We start from the raw sequence: 16,172 nt of genomic DNA on the forward strand, positions 1-16,172 counted from the left end.
TGGTAAAGAATTCCATTCATAATGTTTTTGAGGTGGAAATGTAAATGCAGTTAGTGGCTTAGTATTTTCATGTAACCTTAATTGCCAATAAGCTGATTTTACATCTATTGTTGAAAACCATTTTTGTCCTTTTAATTTACTTAGTAAAAAATCTTTTCTTGGAAGAGTTTTAGGTGTTCCTATAGTGGCTTCATTCATTTTTTTATAATTGATAACTATTCTTCTTTTCTTCCTTTTTTCTTCTGCGTGATTTTCTACATAGAAAGCTGGTGCTGAATGAGGACTATTACTAGGTCTAATAACTCCCTTTTTGATTAATTCATCCATATCCTCTTTAAATTCTTCTATGTCTCTTTTAGTATAAGGAATGTTATTTGGAACACTGACTTCTTGTTGGGGATTTTTTAACTTGATTTCTATTAATGCTGTATTAGTATTTTTATCTCCTAATAGGTCTGAAGAAAATCTTTCTTCTAACTGTTCTTTTATTTCCTCTTCTAATTGTTGTTCTTCTATTCCTGTGACTATAGATTTTATTAATAATTTTATCTTTTGAGATGCACTATGGAATATTGGTATTTTTACTATTTCTTGTTTTTGTGTTTCCATTTGGGGACATCTTAAGGTTATATAATTTAAATATTGACAAAATGGATAATATAGTCTTAAAAAGTTATTACCTATAATCATTGGTACTCCTGAATCAAACTGGTAAACTGTGGGTAAGATTAATTTTTTATCTTCTATAATTACTGTAAGTAATATTGCTACCTTTCTTATTTCTATTATACTTTTATCTGCTATCTTTATTTTTATAGGATTTTTTAATGTTTTCCAAAGACTTCTTGGTAAATTGTTTTTCTGAATAATACATATAGAAGCTCCTGTATCAATATATGCTAGAATTACTTTCTGAGCTACTTGAATTTTGATAAATGTACTGTTCGGATTCTGAGTCTGACTCATCTTCTGAACTAGTGGCTATGTAATAAGCTTCTGTTAATTCTACATCTTGGTCTTCTATAGGTTCTAAATTTATACTATGAACATAATTTAAAAGTTTTATCTTGTCTTTATTTCTGGATTTATTTTTATTGGGACATTCATTAGCATAGTGTCCTTCTTCCTGGCATATCCAACATTTACAATTCTTTTTTCCTGAAGGGCAATATTTTTGTTTATTTCTAGGTTGAAAATATCTTTTTCTATTTTTAGGGTTATAACTTTGTCTTTTGAACTTATATCTTTTTCCTCTTGGTGTTATATATCTATATTTTCTATTTTTGTATTTATTATAATAAGGTTTTATCTTTGTTCTTTTATTGTGATATCTTCCCCCCCGGCGAGAATAATTTGGCTTGCAGGCTTTGCAGCCAAATTTCTGAGGTATTTCAGGGAATCTATCACAACACTGTGTTAGATCCTGTATTTGATGTTTTATTTCTTTATCTTTACATTGATATAAAATATAATCTCTTACTACCTTAATAATTCCTCCTAAAGTATCTGGTAATACTTTTGAAGTTACTCCTAAGGTAAAGTTTTCTTGTATTGTATTATTAAGTGGGTAAGGTAATTTGTTAATGAATAATGTTTTAAAACTAGACCTTTCTTCTTCTGGTAATTTATAATAATACAAACTATACTGATAGGCGAATTCTGCGAAATCGCACATGTTACAAATTGATATTTGTGATAAGATCCATCTTATTTTCTCTTGATCATATTTATCTGCATCAGTTTTTTCAGTGGTACTCATTCCTCCTAGGAACTCTTGATAGATTTTATCTCCTATGTATAACAGGATACTTCTTTTACTTGATAGATTTAATTGCGTAGGATCTAATTTTAATTGGTCAACAAAGTTGAAGACTATTCCTGAAGTTTTGTATTGTAGAAAACTTATATAATCTGCTGCATTTAGTTTCTCTAATCCTTCTTCTATATGAATCATTAAGGCTTGCTTAGAAATCCATTGCTTAAGTATTTCTTCTCCATTAGTTACACAATCTAGGTTTAATATTCCATCTGGTCCTAGGTCTCCTAAAATTGGTAGGTATTTAGTTCTATCTCTTCCTTGTTTTTTTCCATAATCCTCTATAGTTCTTATAATATCCTTTTCTATATCCATATTCTTCGAAATTAGGTCCTGATTCATAGAATGAATTTTCTCTAGGTCTTTTCCATCTGTTTTTGAAGGGATGTTCTTGATTGCTAGTACTAGGTTCTTCTTTCATATCTTCTCCTATATTGATTTCTATATCACTATTTTCTGATTCTTGTCCAAATATTATCTCATTTTCTTCTTTAGTATTTCCTATATTAATGTTTTCCATTAATGCTTTTAGCTCATCCATTTGTTCCTTAAAACTCATGGTTTAAACCACATAGGTCTTCCTTGAGGTTTATCTTGTATTAATAATGATTTTGGTTTTATTAATCCTTCTAAATCTTTTATTGTTATACATCTTTTTTCTTCTAACTCTGCATTTATAGATTCTAACTCTAATATTTTTGCTTCTAATAATTTTATTTGATTTTCTTGATTATTTTGCGATTCTTCTTTTTGTTTTCCTTTATCTTTATTACAACAATTATTCATAAGATAACATATCATATCAGTAATATTTCGTGACTAAAATTTCGCCGAAATTTCGAATATTTTGCCGAAATTTTTCGAAATTTTGTCGAATTCGTGTTAAAATTTCGGACCCCCTGAAAATCGAAATTTTCAGCGAAATTTCGCCGAAAACTTCGAAATTTAAACCCTTGGTAATATTGTTTAGCTGAGGATTAAAAGTATGAAATAAATGAGGATAATCTTTATCATGCTGATAACAATGATTTAGACTAGATGCTGAATTGAATTCTGGTGAGGTATGAGGTGGATATGATCCTAATTAGAGTGTTACTTACTCTGCAACTTGTGCCGACCCTCTCTGTCTCTAATTGAATTGAAGTATAAATATCTTTGACCTGAGAGAATGGAAGCGCCTTGGAAAGAGCAAAGACCACCGCGAAGCTCCAAGCCTCCAAACCCTCCAAGCCAAGCAAGCAGGAGCACATGAGGCTGGCACACCACCATTGAAGAATACTTGAAGAAGCAAAGCAGAGTCATGGACACCAAGCAGAAGCGTCCCAAACCCAAACTCGATCGCCGAAACGCGAACAAGAACATACACTACGACGCCCCAACCTTGCCTTCTTCTTCATCTACAAACCACCAGCATTCGCCCACTCTCTCTGACCACCAAACCAGCTTCCGGGTCAGAGGCATTGACGGCGAATTCGACGTCATCTGCCGCAGTCTTGGGCTTTCGGGCCCCGAAGACTTGTCCATCCCAATCGCAGCCTGGGAGGCCCAGCGAGCTCGCTCTTCTTCCCACCACCACTTCACCTCTCGCTCTCGCCTCTGCCAATATCAAAATCACCATGAATTGGACCAATTCGAACCTAGGGTTGGGGCAAATGGTGGTGCTATTGGAGGAACACGAATTAGAGGTCTCCGCCCGCCGCCGGTTGTATTGAAATCTTTTGCTCCTCAAGACCAGATTGATGTAAATTCCCCCATTTGTGTTGCTGACGTCAGCTCTTCGGATGATGAAGAGGGCCTCTTAAATGAAGCAAATGGTGACAGGGAAGGGAGGTTAGGAAAGGGCAATGATTTGCCTCAGTCTTCGTCATCTGACTCATCTCCATCCAATAATGAAAATGAAAACGATGGTTTTCATTGTACATTGCCAGTGAACCTGAAGCCAATCTATAGTATTTTTTCACCGAATGGAAAATTCAGACGCAGTGTTTCGTCATCGTGGCAAAAGGGTCAGCTTTTGGGAAGTGGTTCCTATGGAACTGTGTATGAAGGCTTTACTGAGTAAGTGATTTTGATTTGTTTTGTTTTGTTTGTTTGTTTGTTTGTTTGTTTGTTTGTTTGTTTTTTGTTTTTTGTTTTTTTTTGTAAATCTGTTTGAACTAACCTTAGTCTGAAGAATATTTGAATGTTAAACCTGTCACTCCAAACATCTCTTACTTGAAGACGTGATTGTCCTGGTTTGCAAACTTTAATGAGTTGCTTTGAATTTGACAAAGAAAGAAATGACTATAATTTGGTAGGAGACTAGGGATCTGTTGAAGAGTTCGGTGCTAATGATAGAAATATAGAACATCATGACCACTTCCAAGAAAAACGGGACCACCATACCTATATGATTTTCATTTCTAATTCTATCTTTTCTGATATTGCTTTCTAGTTGTCTTTTTTCATATTGCTACTCAACCAGCTTAACATTCATATCTCAACGACATTCATGTTATGAACATGTTGTTTCTTAATCACTTTGCATAATGTGCCATAAAGTGTGTTAACCTCATGGTAGTCCTCAAAACCTTTAACCAAAACTAAAAAAAGTTCTTCCTATCTGGACTAATTGTCAACCTTATTTCACTTCCTCGTACTTTTCTTCTCATTTTCTTCCTCCTGATTGCCTATTTCCTTTCCTTCCTTGCTTAGTTGCCTGTTCCTCTTCCTTTCTCTCATTCATTTCATTTCTTTCTACCATTTTCCTCAGCATCTCCCATTTGGCTTGCCATTTCCTAGAATCTTTCCTAATGACGAAGCCATTTCCATTCTACTATAGGCATACTATGAACGCATAAATAACACATCATACATACCATCTATGTAACACAATAACATACAAGAAAATTTAATCTAATTAAAAACAGTTTTCATAACATGTATGTTCGTTTAAGTCTAGGTCCTAGAATATTTCTTATATTTTTCCTGGACATAATGCTGCTTTCTCATGGTTGCCTTTCCCAACCCTACATCTGCAACAATCATAGATATGAAGGTGAGGTTCTAGTACCAGTTTATATAAAAAACGAAACAGTTAAAATTCATTGATTGCAGTAATTGAGGTCTGATTTGACTACCCAGAGCCTTGATTTTGTGGAGAAATTTAGAAAAAACAGTAAATAAATTGAACACTTGTGGCATTTGAGGTACTACTGAGAGTTTACTGTTGAAAATCTGATTACACTCAAAGGGTCTGTCCTTTTAATAATACAAGTCTTCACCTACCCTTTTAATGACTATATATAGTTTATAGAATTCATTTAATAACCCTTGCATTTTGTTATACTGTAATTATTGTTGTTTTGTACATAAATAAGACTGACATTTTGACCATTCATTTAATGAAAAAAACTATTACCATTTGTTTTTAATGCCTAACATCAAAATCCTTCCATACATTTTCCTAGTTTCACACTTTTACTCTCATTTCCACCCAGTATAATTTGACTTACAGAGATTTATTCCTGTTTCAAACTGGCTGACCTGCATTGTGCCATGCTGAAATGGCTTCATAAGTTCATTATCGATTATATATACCAACTTTTGTGAATTTATTGGCTCAAATATTTAGCCAAAACATGTGAAGCTAGAAAAAGTAGGGAGACGTTGAGGATGGGAATGCATTAAATTGGAACAATACTGTTTAATAAAATTAACACGTTATTCTTATAAGTTGTTAGTCTCGCGTTCTCTATTTATTTATTTATTTATTCTTTTGCAGTGATGGATTCTTTTTTGCTGTAAAGGAGGTTTCTTTACTGGATCAAGGAAACCAAGGAAAGCAGAGCATTTTCCAACTTCAGCAGGTAGAAAGAAAGTCTTATCCTGATTTGTTATAGTTTAATATCTCTAATTTTTAATTTTGTTCTTTATATTCTAGCTTGGCAAGATTGAACTTGACATCTAATGGGACCTCATTTTGGGATGGGCATGGGGTGGATTGGGGTTGGGGGTCACATTTCCACCCCAGCATGTCCTTGCTTCATCCCACTCTCTTGCATCCTCACTCTATCTCTTCTGCGCCCACCCTGCCCTGCCCTGCTTTTTTTCTTTTCCTTTTGTTTTTCTCTGGATGCTCGACTCTGAGTCCTAATCTTACGATTTATGGAATATTAGCCCAAATACCATAAGGTGTTACGTCATGGAATTTGTATGCACAAAGCAGAGAAATTAAAATCTTGTAGAATACTTGAACAGTTGGATGACCAAAGTGCAAAAGTTAAATAATCATGTATATATTTATATATATAGATATGCCAGCAGTGGTGGTGGCTGCCGATCGCTAGGTACCTGAAATCCGTTAAAAAAAAAAAAATTCCCGATGACTGCTTCAGAGAAGGACAATATATATATATATATATAAACATTAAACACATATATTCTTTATTAAGGTCCTTAAATTAGGGCTTGACGACTTAGTTCTGAACGACTGAGATGCATCGTGGGGTGAGATGCAATCGTCTATAATGCTATCTAACGGCTAAGAAACAGGTGCTTATTTAAGAACCTTATTAGTTAATATTTATGTATAGGAGGAACAAGACAATCTCATCTCATCCCCGTCCTATACGTTTGGAAGTACTGAAATGTCCATTTCACATCCATGTCCATTTCTAAATTTTATGTTTATAGCCTATTCCATCCTTCATCAATGATCCAAGACCAAGGGCACATGTTAACATTACATGATTAAAGCTTTATACAACTGCCTGCATCTGTATTTAAATTAGATGCTATTGTGTACATTGATCCTGGATTGCTTGCGATATTGTTTCCTCTAATACCCTGATTATTGGTTCAGGAGATTTATCTTTTAAGTCAGTTCGAACATGAAAACATAGTTCAATATCTTGGCACAGACAAGGTATGCTCCTGCATTCTTGTTTTGGATTTATTTTTGGTTCCTGCCAATTTATTTAAGTGGAAGTACAAATTTCTACTTATAATGCATTTTCTTGACTGTGATATGTCATTCTCGGAATGAGGACGATCTTTCAATTACCATCTGTTGTTGTTGACTCTAGTTAGTACATGGTAATTGTATGCGTTTGTGTGTACATATATATTTGTAGAACCACAAAGACAGTCAATTAAAGAAATGTTGCACCAATGCAACTACCCAAGCTGCAATCATGGAACAATATGTAAAATATAACTTATGGATGTTTTTTTGTTCACTATTTTTTTTTTCTCCAGCAAGATAGAGTTTTGGGGCAAATTTTTCTCTTGCATGTTTGTAGATGAAAAGCTGTCTTATTTTTAGGCTACTTGATAACACCAAATTCAAAGTTGTTGTCGTTCTTTTCTTTTTTTCATTGTCTTTTTTATGGTTGATAACACCAAATCCAAAGCCCAAGCTAGAATTTCTTTTGAAAATTTATGCCATATATTCTTCCTGCATCTTATATTCGGCACATTTGATTGTATCTGCTGATAAAGTTTTGGCTTTTAGCGTTATGGATTTTTGAGACTGCCACTATGTTATAATCATATGTGCAGTTTACTGTTGTTTGTTGATTATCTAATTCGATGATTTGGAATTTTAAAGTTCACTTTGGTCATTAAGTTACTGGGTGCACTGGGATTATTATTCAAGCGTGTCAAGTTTTTTTCATTGTTGTTAAAAATATTACTACAGGATGAAACTAAGCTCCATATCTTCCTTGAGCTTGTAACGAAAGGGTCACTTGCAAATCTCTATCAAAAGTATCTCTTGAGGGATTCTCAAGTGTCTGGGTTCACAAGGCAGATTTTGAGTGGCTTGAAATATCTTCATGATCGTAATGTGGTTCACAGGTAATATGGTTTTGCTACTGAAGTTTTAGTTTATTATTTTTATTTTACTTTCTTGATTTTCGTATTAAGATCTTTATGATCTCCTGATATTATCTATTATCTCTTGTTCTGTTGGTTGTTCACAGTTTCGATTGCTAGGATGATACATTGATAATTGACTATCTGTCAATTTTGTGTTTTCTTAATTGATCATGCTCACAATTACTCGTAAATAATCCTTTTCCACAACATACATTCCTATTTCTTTACAAATATAATGGCTTTTTGTGTTTTTTTCAAGGTCATTGGAAAGCTGTCATACGCTTGGGAAAAATTGTTTTTCTTGTTCATGTCTACTGCTGATAGATTATATGGATATGTAATTATTTGGTGTTAGACAACCACTAGACCTCAAAAGCTTAAGCTGTTGGGGATTGGGCTAACAATATATATGAAGCTAACATCATACTTCACGTGTAGCCCCATTCTGCGCATGGAGAGGCAGATAAATGTATAAAGAGAGAAACATATAGGTGCAAATCCACTTTGCACCTGGAAACCAACAAAGAAGTGAGAATGGCGATTGGAGGTTTCAAACTGCGGACTTCTTAGAATCAGAGTTATGATACCATGTTAAACAACTACTCAACTCCAAAAGCTTTTAAACTTTAGGGAATAGGCCAACAATGTATATCAAGCTAACAGTTGGAGCTGAATTACCATCTAAAATCTCTTGGGCATACAAATAAGAAAACCCATCTCCTAAAAGAGAACTCTTTTCTAGCATGCTGAATTGTGAGACAGGACTAAATATATCCTTATATTTATCACACTCTTATGTATTTCTGTCACTTTTGGTCTCTTCGAATTACTAACTCCTTTAAATTAATATGGACAACTGTATATGTTTCCATACACACGGAAAATTGCAAGCAACGGAGCGATATGCAAGCTTATTTGTCTGTAATCAATTTACAACATAAAGTCCCATTGAGAGGTTGAGAGTATATCTCACATTGGGAATATTAAGCCTTGCATTACAATATATACTGTCTTGGGCAGCTCTCTTTGGAAATTAGTTTTCTTTGCATGCTCTAACTTCTATATGGTATAGAGCAGGCAATTCATGTGTTAGGTTAAGTGTTTGGTCACACATCTCCCACGTCCTGAATAAAAGTTGTCTACGTGTTTGGTTCAAGTCACACCACACTTGAGAGGGCGTGTTGAGAGTATAACCCACATTGGGAATGTTAAACCTTGCTTTTACAAGAGATAAGATGCAACTGCTTAAAAAGATAACAAATCAAAGAATTCTCGTTTATCCTTCATTTGTATTATAGCATTTGGACATAATGGTCTGCTTTATGTTCATTAATATTGATATGGTACTTGGAGCACTTGAAAAATTACTTCTATAATATTTATTATGGTAATTTCTCTTTCTTAAAGAATATTTTTTTCCCTAGGGATATCAAATGTGCTAATATATTGGTGGATGCAAGTGGATCTGTTAAACTTGCAGATTTTGGGTTAGCCAAGGTAGAATTTTTAACTAACCCCCCTCTCTCTCACGCTCACACTCGCACACACACACACAACAGTACAACACACACATTCAGTCTGTAGAATCTTTAGAATTTCTATCGAATTTATAATGCTATACCATTCAACATTGGCCTTCTGTTTTTCTAGGCAACCAAATTCAACGACGTGAAGTCTAGCAAAGGGACTGCTTATTGGATGGCTCCTGAGGTTTGCCTCCCCCTTTTCAAAATGTAAATGTGTGTTGTGTACACTTCAGATTAGTTGTTGAATAGACACCATCGCATAGTCAAACTAGTATGAATTGACTAATTCATCTCTCTATCAGTAGTGATGATCCACATCAACCTTTAACTTTGTTAACCTATAAGGTACATCCAGTCTGATCTTTCTAGCGTTGTACTGGATATTCTTTTTTATTTTATTTTCTAGAAGCAGATACTTTTTCTCACTTGTGCTGAAATGAATGGTGATAAATCTGGCCACCCTTACATGTCCTTCCAAATACAGTAAGTAGATAAATAAATATTTGTTGCTCTTTATGCAGACTGTTTTCTGATTTGTACCCTGAAGATCAGGCATCCCTACGTAACAGCTAGCAATTGTAGACTGATATCTGTAATGCATTAATATATTTCTGCCGGATTGTCTGATCAGAATTGAAATTTATTTCTGAAATACAAGTGGAATTGATTGATGACCGGAGAAAGTTTTACCTGTAACAGTCTTGATAACCATGAGATCCAGCTTTTCTATAATGTTAAAATTCTTGTTTTTTTTTTTTGTTGTTTTTTTTTTTTTGTTTTGTTTTTTTCTCACATGTGTAAATTTCTAGTCAGAATTGACAAGGAAATATGTTTGGCATATCATGGGTTTTTGGGTTGACTGATTAACCAATGAGCTGTGACTTGTAGGTTGTTAATCTAAAGAATCGTGGCTATGGACTTGCTGCTGACATATGGAGCCTTGGATGTGTTGTGTTAGAGATGTTAACCCAAAGGCCTCCATACTCTCACCTGGAAGGCGTATGTTGGAACATTTCTATATATATAATGTTAATCTTGTACCATTTTCTTTTTGAGATTAGAAACACAGACTTCTATTACATATAAAGAAAGAAAAGTTACAAGCAAAGAGCCAAAATGAAACTAAAAATCTAATTCTATGCTAAAGTAAACCCAAATGCTCAAAGTTTTCTCATAGGTCTTTGAAAAGATGCTATGCTCTTTTACGTGTAATAGTGGTTGGCTAGTCTAAGTTGCTAATCAAGACCAGTTTATAGTCAAGTCAAAGCATAGATATGAGCCTGACTTTTCCATCAAGGAGAGCCAAGAAAGCAATCGGCACTTGTCAAGATATAATATATTAAGAACTATATGTAGGTTGGCTTCAAATTATGTTTGATAACTGTTTAGAGGAGCGTAGAACTATGTGAACCATCCTGTTAATATAATGACACCATGATGGGTGCAAGACGGAAATTTGTATATATTTTAGGCCTATGTGTAAGGATAGGTGTAAGTTTCTTTTTTCTTTTCTTATTTATTAGGATTCAGAAATTAATTGTTACCGTTTAATTCTTATTCCAGTATTTTATTACATTTAGGAACTTATTTATTTTGGGATTTCTTATACAAACAGGCATTATTGTGATAGAGTTCTATAGTTTTTCTTTTGCCTATTGATTTGAGTATACAAAATAGAGTTGCCCTAATTTCTTTTTTTGGTCTACTCCTTCTTTGTCTCTTCCTTTTTGAGTTGCTAGAATATTACTTTGTTCTTTTATGCCAGACTAGGTGTATTATTGTAATATTTTATCTGTGTATTATCTCTTAACATTATTAAAATTCATTGCTAAGGGAGAGGGCTAATCAAATCCTACGTCTATGTGAACCCTTTTCTCTCTTATCTTTCTTCCTCCTCTCCACTGTTACAATACTTAAATAGGTATCATTGTAAATAAAGATCAGATCCGGGAAGTTGTTCAAGGCACTGTATCTCACAAAAGCAAAAAAACAATATAAGTACAATGATGTCGTGCTGATGTAATGCAGGAGCCAAGTTCAAAGTATTTTAAATCAGTCCATCCAAGTTCCAAGCACCACATGAAGAGTCTTTTTTCATTTAATGAATGCAATTTACACATGAAGAGTCTCTTTATGTCACCTTTCAAGGCATTAAGTGTTATGAGTTATGCCTCTTAGAATTCCTAGGCGTAATAATGTGCGTCTTATTGTTCATGTATCAATGGCTCTATAAAAGGGCTGGTTTGTAACCTTTGAGAGAAGTTAATGGTGAAAGAAATCAGAGTTGACTTGGAGTGATTCCAAGCCACCTTGGGTGAGATGCCGAAGGCCGGTGTGATGCCGAAATTTTTCTATTTTTTATTGGAGTGATTCCAATACACTTTTCGTGTGATGCCAAAGGCCGGAGTGAATCCGGATCTCTATATTCTGTTCCCTACTCTTACTATTGTCCTACATCATGATGTTGGATGTCATAGTTGTGTGGTGATAGGAAGAACTCCATTTGACTCATTCATGCTTAGTCTGGTGGTTATTTCGTGGATTTTTAAAGTCATTTGATGTGTGTTTTCTATTTTCAAATTTTTTACAATTTCATACCAATTATTCAGTCTGTTTTTCCTTGGGTTCTTAGTTGGGTTTCCTTGCAGTGGGTTCAAACTGATTCTCAGTGAACAAGTCAAGCTTTGTTGTTGTTTTGGGTTATTCAGCTTCTTCCCACTTTGCTCGTTGAGTGTTGTTTTTATATATGTTTGGCTCTTGCGCACTACACCACCTGTCCTCATGTTTGTGGTTGTGGATGATTTAGTACTTCGGTGTCTCAGATCTGGTGTTCTGATGTATTTGTGATTATGGATGATATACTTCTTGGGCGTTTCAAATTTGGTGTTGAAGTTATATTTTGTCTTTGATGGTATTGTTTGCTACTAGTTCTTGTTTCTGTTGAGATTGATTTGGATTTCCTTCTGGCTAACAGTACACCTTCACTAGTCAAGGGATGATTTCCCTAAATCAATTGCTTCGAAAAAATTAGATGGTTTAATTATCTTGCTTGGGCACATGCTGTGAAAAATTATCTGCGTGGAAAAAGAAAATGAAAATTCTGATAGATAATGTTCCTAGTCAGACAGTTAAGGACATATTTTTGGGATATGATTTAAAGTAATTTAGAGTATTGATTTGAGTTTACCCTAGTTTTCTGGTTATAACTCTTCTATTCACTCTATCTTCTCTCTATTTATTTAATCTTGTTAGGTTTTAGGTATTAGTTCTAGGAATGAGAGAGATTGTTCAGTCCATATGATTTTACCCAGACCATCTTCACCAGATCCTATACCCAAGATCTTTTAATCAGCCAAATTATGTTTTACTAAGGTAGTTGACAAAAGAATTTTCAACATTGAGTTTTTAACCATTTTAGTATAAACAAGCCATTAAAGACACTACTCTGTCTGTAATTAAAACAGACCTTCACCAATGACATTATCAAGCAAAAAACTCCTCTCTTGGATCCTGAAATTGTAAAAAACAAAAACCGTGTACTGCATGATTTGTTTCAAATTGTATACCCTAATAGAAAAAAAATTGGTCATATTTAGACTTGGTAGATTGTCCCTTGTGGTGTCATTAGGAATTTTAGAAAAATAATATATCTTGTCTGTTAATTGGCAGATGCAAGCAATATTTCAGATTGGCAAGGGTGAACCTCCTCCGGTTCCTGATTCCTTATCAAGAGATGCACGAGATTTCATTTTCAAATGTTTACAAGTTAATCCTAATAATCGGCCTACTGCAGCTCAGCTTTTGGACCATCCATTTGTGAAAAGGCCACTTCAAACCTCCACAGTCCCTGCTTCTCCCCATTGCAACAGTTTACGTTCATTAAAGCTTTGGTGAACCTTCAGTGCTAGGTAATATAGAGTAACTGATCCTGCAAGTTATTCCCCTTATACATGCGAATGGCAGTATCGATATGCGTCAGGCCATAGTGGAAGATTTACTTCCAAGAAGGTGGTTTGGGCAGGGAGTGGATATGCTTCCAATCTTTTTCCAAAGATGTGAGAATGGCACTTGGTTTAAAAATCAAAACGCCTCTCGGTTCTGCTGTGCTTCTCCACATTATAGTGATTTTCTGGACCAGAAAACTCATCTAAGGAGATATAAAGAAACTAAACAGAATGCTTCCAGGTAGTTTTATCCTCTACCAGCAGTATTCATTGAACTGGTTCGTCCTCATCTACTGCTGTTAATTTGCTTTTGATGCCAGCTTTTCTGATAATGAAACGGTTACCGAATATATAGGCTTTTATATGCCTTTCAATGGATGTATATCTGGGCGGACAATGTTGCAGGCATATCACTGGTACTCGCAGAATATTTACAGGGCCTGGCTGCTGAATCTATGGAAAATCCAAGCTGTGTTACAGAATGTTTACCTTGTTTGTGGGCTGTTTATAAGCATTGGAACGGAACATTGTCATTTGTTGCCAAGCACATTTTCTTGTAGATTATTGACTTTGTAAATGATTTTTTGACCAAACGATACTTATGCACTTCTACCCATGTGGATTTTTTGTTTCTTTTCTTGAATTGAAAAGACCCTGTATAGATACTTAGGCACTCTATAAAAGCCTGGTTGTTATTCATGCCTAAATTATTGGGAGACCAATTCTTCCATTTTAGTTTTCTCACAAATTCTAAATTGAGAACTAATAAACTCTTGCTTGGCTTTGCACTAGTGCATTTATGCAAGCATTTCATACACAAAAAATGGAACGAATTTAAATTTTTGTAAACTAAATAGAAAACCAATAGATTCACAAAGTGGACAATTTCAAGATTGACAAATATTGCAAACTAAGATAAAGATAGAAAGCCATAGTTCTTTTGCATTCTTGGGATCCTACAACATGGTAGTTCCACATTTCAATTTCAACTTTAAGAAATGATTAGTGAGCTACATATTCAAGAATCTTAAGAGAACATAGCGCATAAGTAATTCCACACACCTCCATCTTCTTCTTCATTGTGAATTTCTCGAGAAATTTATGCTTCCAAAATTTGTATCTTTTTCTGCAAAACAACCATTTGCTTCCCAAATTTTCCTTTATATCTTAACGCATGTGTGCAATATTCACCATGTACCAAACTCCATATCTATAAGAAAAAGATGAACTCGAATGAGTTAGCAAATTGATGTTAAGGCTGTGTTTTTTCATTTTGTGATAAAAACAGAGCTGTGAAGCCACACAGAAAAGAAGTAAGAAAGGGACTAGGCAAAGTATTATCAATAGTATATTCATTAAAATAAAAATAACCTAATAAAAGCAAAACAAAGCACTATAAAGAAGGATTTGAAAGAAAGCACATTAATAAAAAGTTTGACCAAGTGTAAATGTTACAAGCACTTAAAATTAAAACGATGTATTCCTGCAAAATAGAAAAATTAAGTAACTTTTTTTTGGCCAGGAAAAATTAAGTAACTAGTAAGAAGCAATTGCCATGACATATATTTATTGCAAGATTTTCAAATTCAAACTCAATTATTGTAGGCGAGCTTGCATAAAAAATAGAAGGGCTAATTACAAAATACCCCTCCCAGCTTTATTGTCATTTTCAATTCCCCCCATAAGGTTTCAGTTTTTTCAATGTGGTACATATAGTTTTCAATTTAAGTCAATTTACAAATTGAAAAAAAAAAAGGTAAAAAAAAAAAAAAAGAATTTAAAAAATAAAAATAAAAAATGACTCAATTACCCCCACCCCCAGCCTTGCCCCACCTAGCTCCGTCACATCCCCCTCCCCACCAACAGAAAATATTAATTTCCTACAAAAAAAAAAAAAAGAAATACTAATTTTCCATTGAAGCTTATATGAGAGCTTCTCCAAACAAATCCCAGCACATGTTTCAAGAATAAAACAAATCCAAGCACAAATCTCTGCACCAAAACCTTTGAAATGTTCTCAAAACAAGCCATTTTCATATCTTCCCTCATAATCCTCTGGTACTCATCAAACATTGGTGTTCTCCTACTCAATAAGTTCTTACTTTCAAACTATGGCTTCAAATTCCCAATCTTCCTCACAATGTGCCGTCGAGGGAGCCAAAGAGAAAGAGAGCCAAAGAGAGAAAGAGAGAAAGAGAGAAAGAGAGATGGAGTAGAGGGGACAGAAGGGTCGCCGTCGGGGATGGGGGAGTCGCCGGCGGTGGTGGGGAAGGGGATGCGATGGGGCTGGGGTGGGTGGGGGGGAAGACGGGGGAGCCAGAGAGAGAGAGAGAGGGAGAGAGAGAGAGAGAGAGAGAGAGAGAGAGAGAGAGAGAGAGATGGGGCTAGGGCTAGGGCTAGGGCTAGGGCTGGGGCTGGGGCTGGGGCTGGGGAGGGTGGGGTAATTGAGTCATTTTTATTTTTTTAGTTTTTTTCTTTTTTCAATTTGCACATTGACTTAAATTGAAAATCATATGTACCACATTGAAAAAATTGAAACCTTATGGGGGAAATTGAAAATGACACTAAACCTAGGAGGTGTGTTTTGTAATTAGCCCAAAATAAAATTAACATAAGATAAATAAGAATTTACATAAAAGACCATAAATGATTAAGTTGCCAACAATATGTAATCTTGATGGGTACTTAAGTGTACTTGCAACTGTTCAATAGGGTATTCCACGAGAGCAATCGAAAGAGTTAACGGTTTAGCTTTGCTTCAGTTATTTATCAATTGAGTTAGAGGTCTTAATTAATGTGATGTATTTCCTCTAACTCTTAATTAAATCTAATTAATATTTTAAAATATTATTGATGTAGAACATGAAGAAAATGCAACTCTAGTATGTTTAGCAATCAATCCAAAAAACCTTTTCAAGCAAGAAAAAAGAAGCAAAAGAGGGAGGAGGGAATATGACTTACAAAATTCATAAAAAGGAGAACTGAAAATAGCATTAATAAGAAGAACCAACAAATGAATGGTAAAGC

The 16,172-nt window shown here is 34.5% G+C and overlaps 1 protein-coding gene across 2 annotated transcripts; it reads left to right on the plus strand.

Moving 5' to 3' along the window:
* Positions 1 to 2,959: 2,959 nt before the first annotated feature.
* LOC147280140 (mitogen-activated protein kinase kinase kinase 1-like) lies at positions 2,960 to 13,841 on the plus strand. 2 transcript variants are annotated; one of them, XR_015123324.1, is made up of 8 exons: positions 2,960 to 3,874; positions 5,580 to 5,664; positions 6,660 to 6,722; positions 7,497 to 7,654; positions 9,100 to 9,172; positions 9,326 to 9,408; positions 10,090 to 10,200; positions 12,871 to 13,013. XR_015123324.1 is itself a non-coding variant. In XM_086250419.1 (8 exons), the coding sequence occupies exons 1-8, from the start codon at positions 3,117 to 3,119 to the stop codon at positions 13,093 to 13,095; spliced, it is 1,533 nt and encodes a 510-aa protein (XP_086106545.1). In that variant the 5' UTR covers positions 2,965 to 3,116; the 3' UTR covers positions 13,096 to 13,841. The 2 variants fall into 2 exon arrangements, 1 of the variants encoding a protein (XP_086106545.1); XM_086250419.1 differs by having other exon boundaries at positions 2,965 to 3,874; positions 9,326 to 9,385; positions 12,871 to 13,841.
* Positions 13,842 to 16,172: the final 2,331 nt, after the last annotated feature.

Source organism: Dryas octopetala, chromosome 7, assembly GCF_963921425.1.
Source record: "Dryas octopetala chromosome 7, drDryOcto1.1, whole genome shotgun sequence".
NCBI lineage: Eukaryota > Viridiplantae > Streptophyta > Magnoliopsida > Rosales > Rosaceae > Dryas > Dryas octopetala.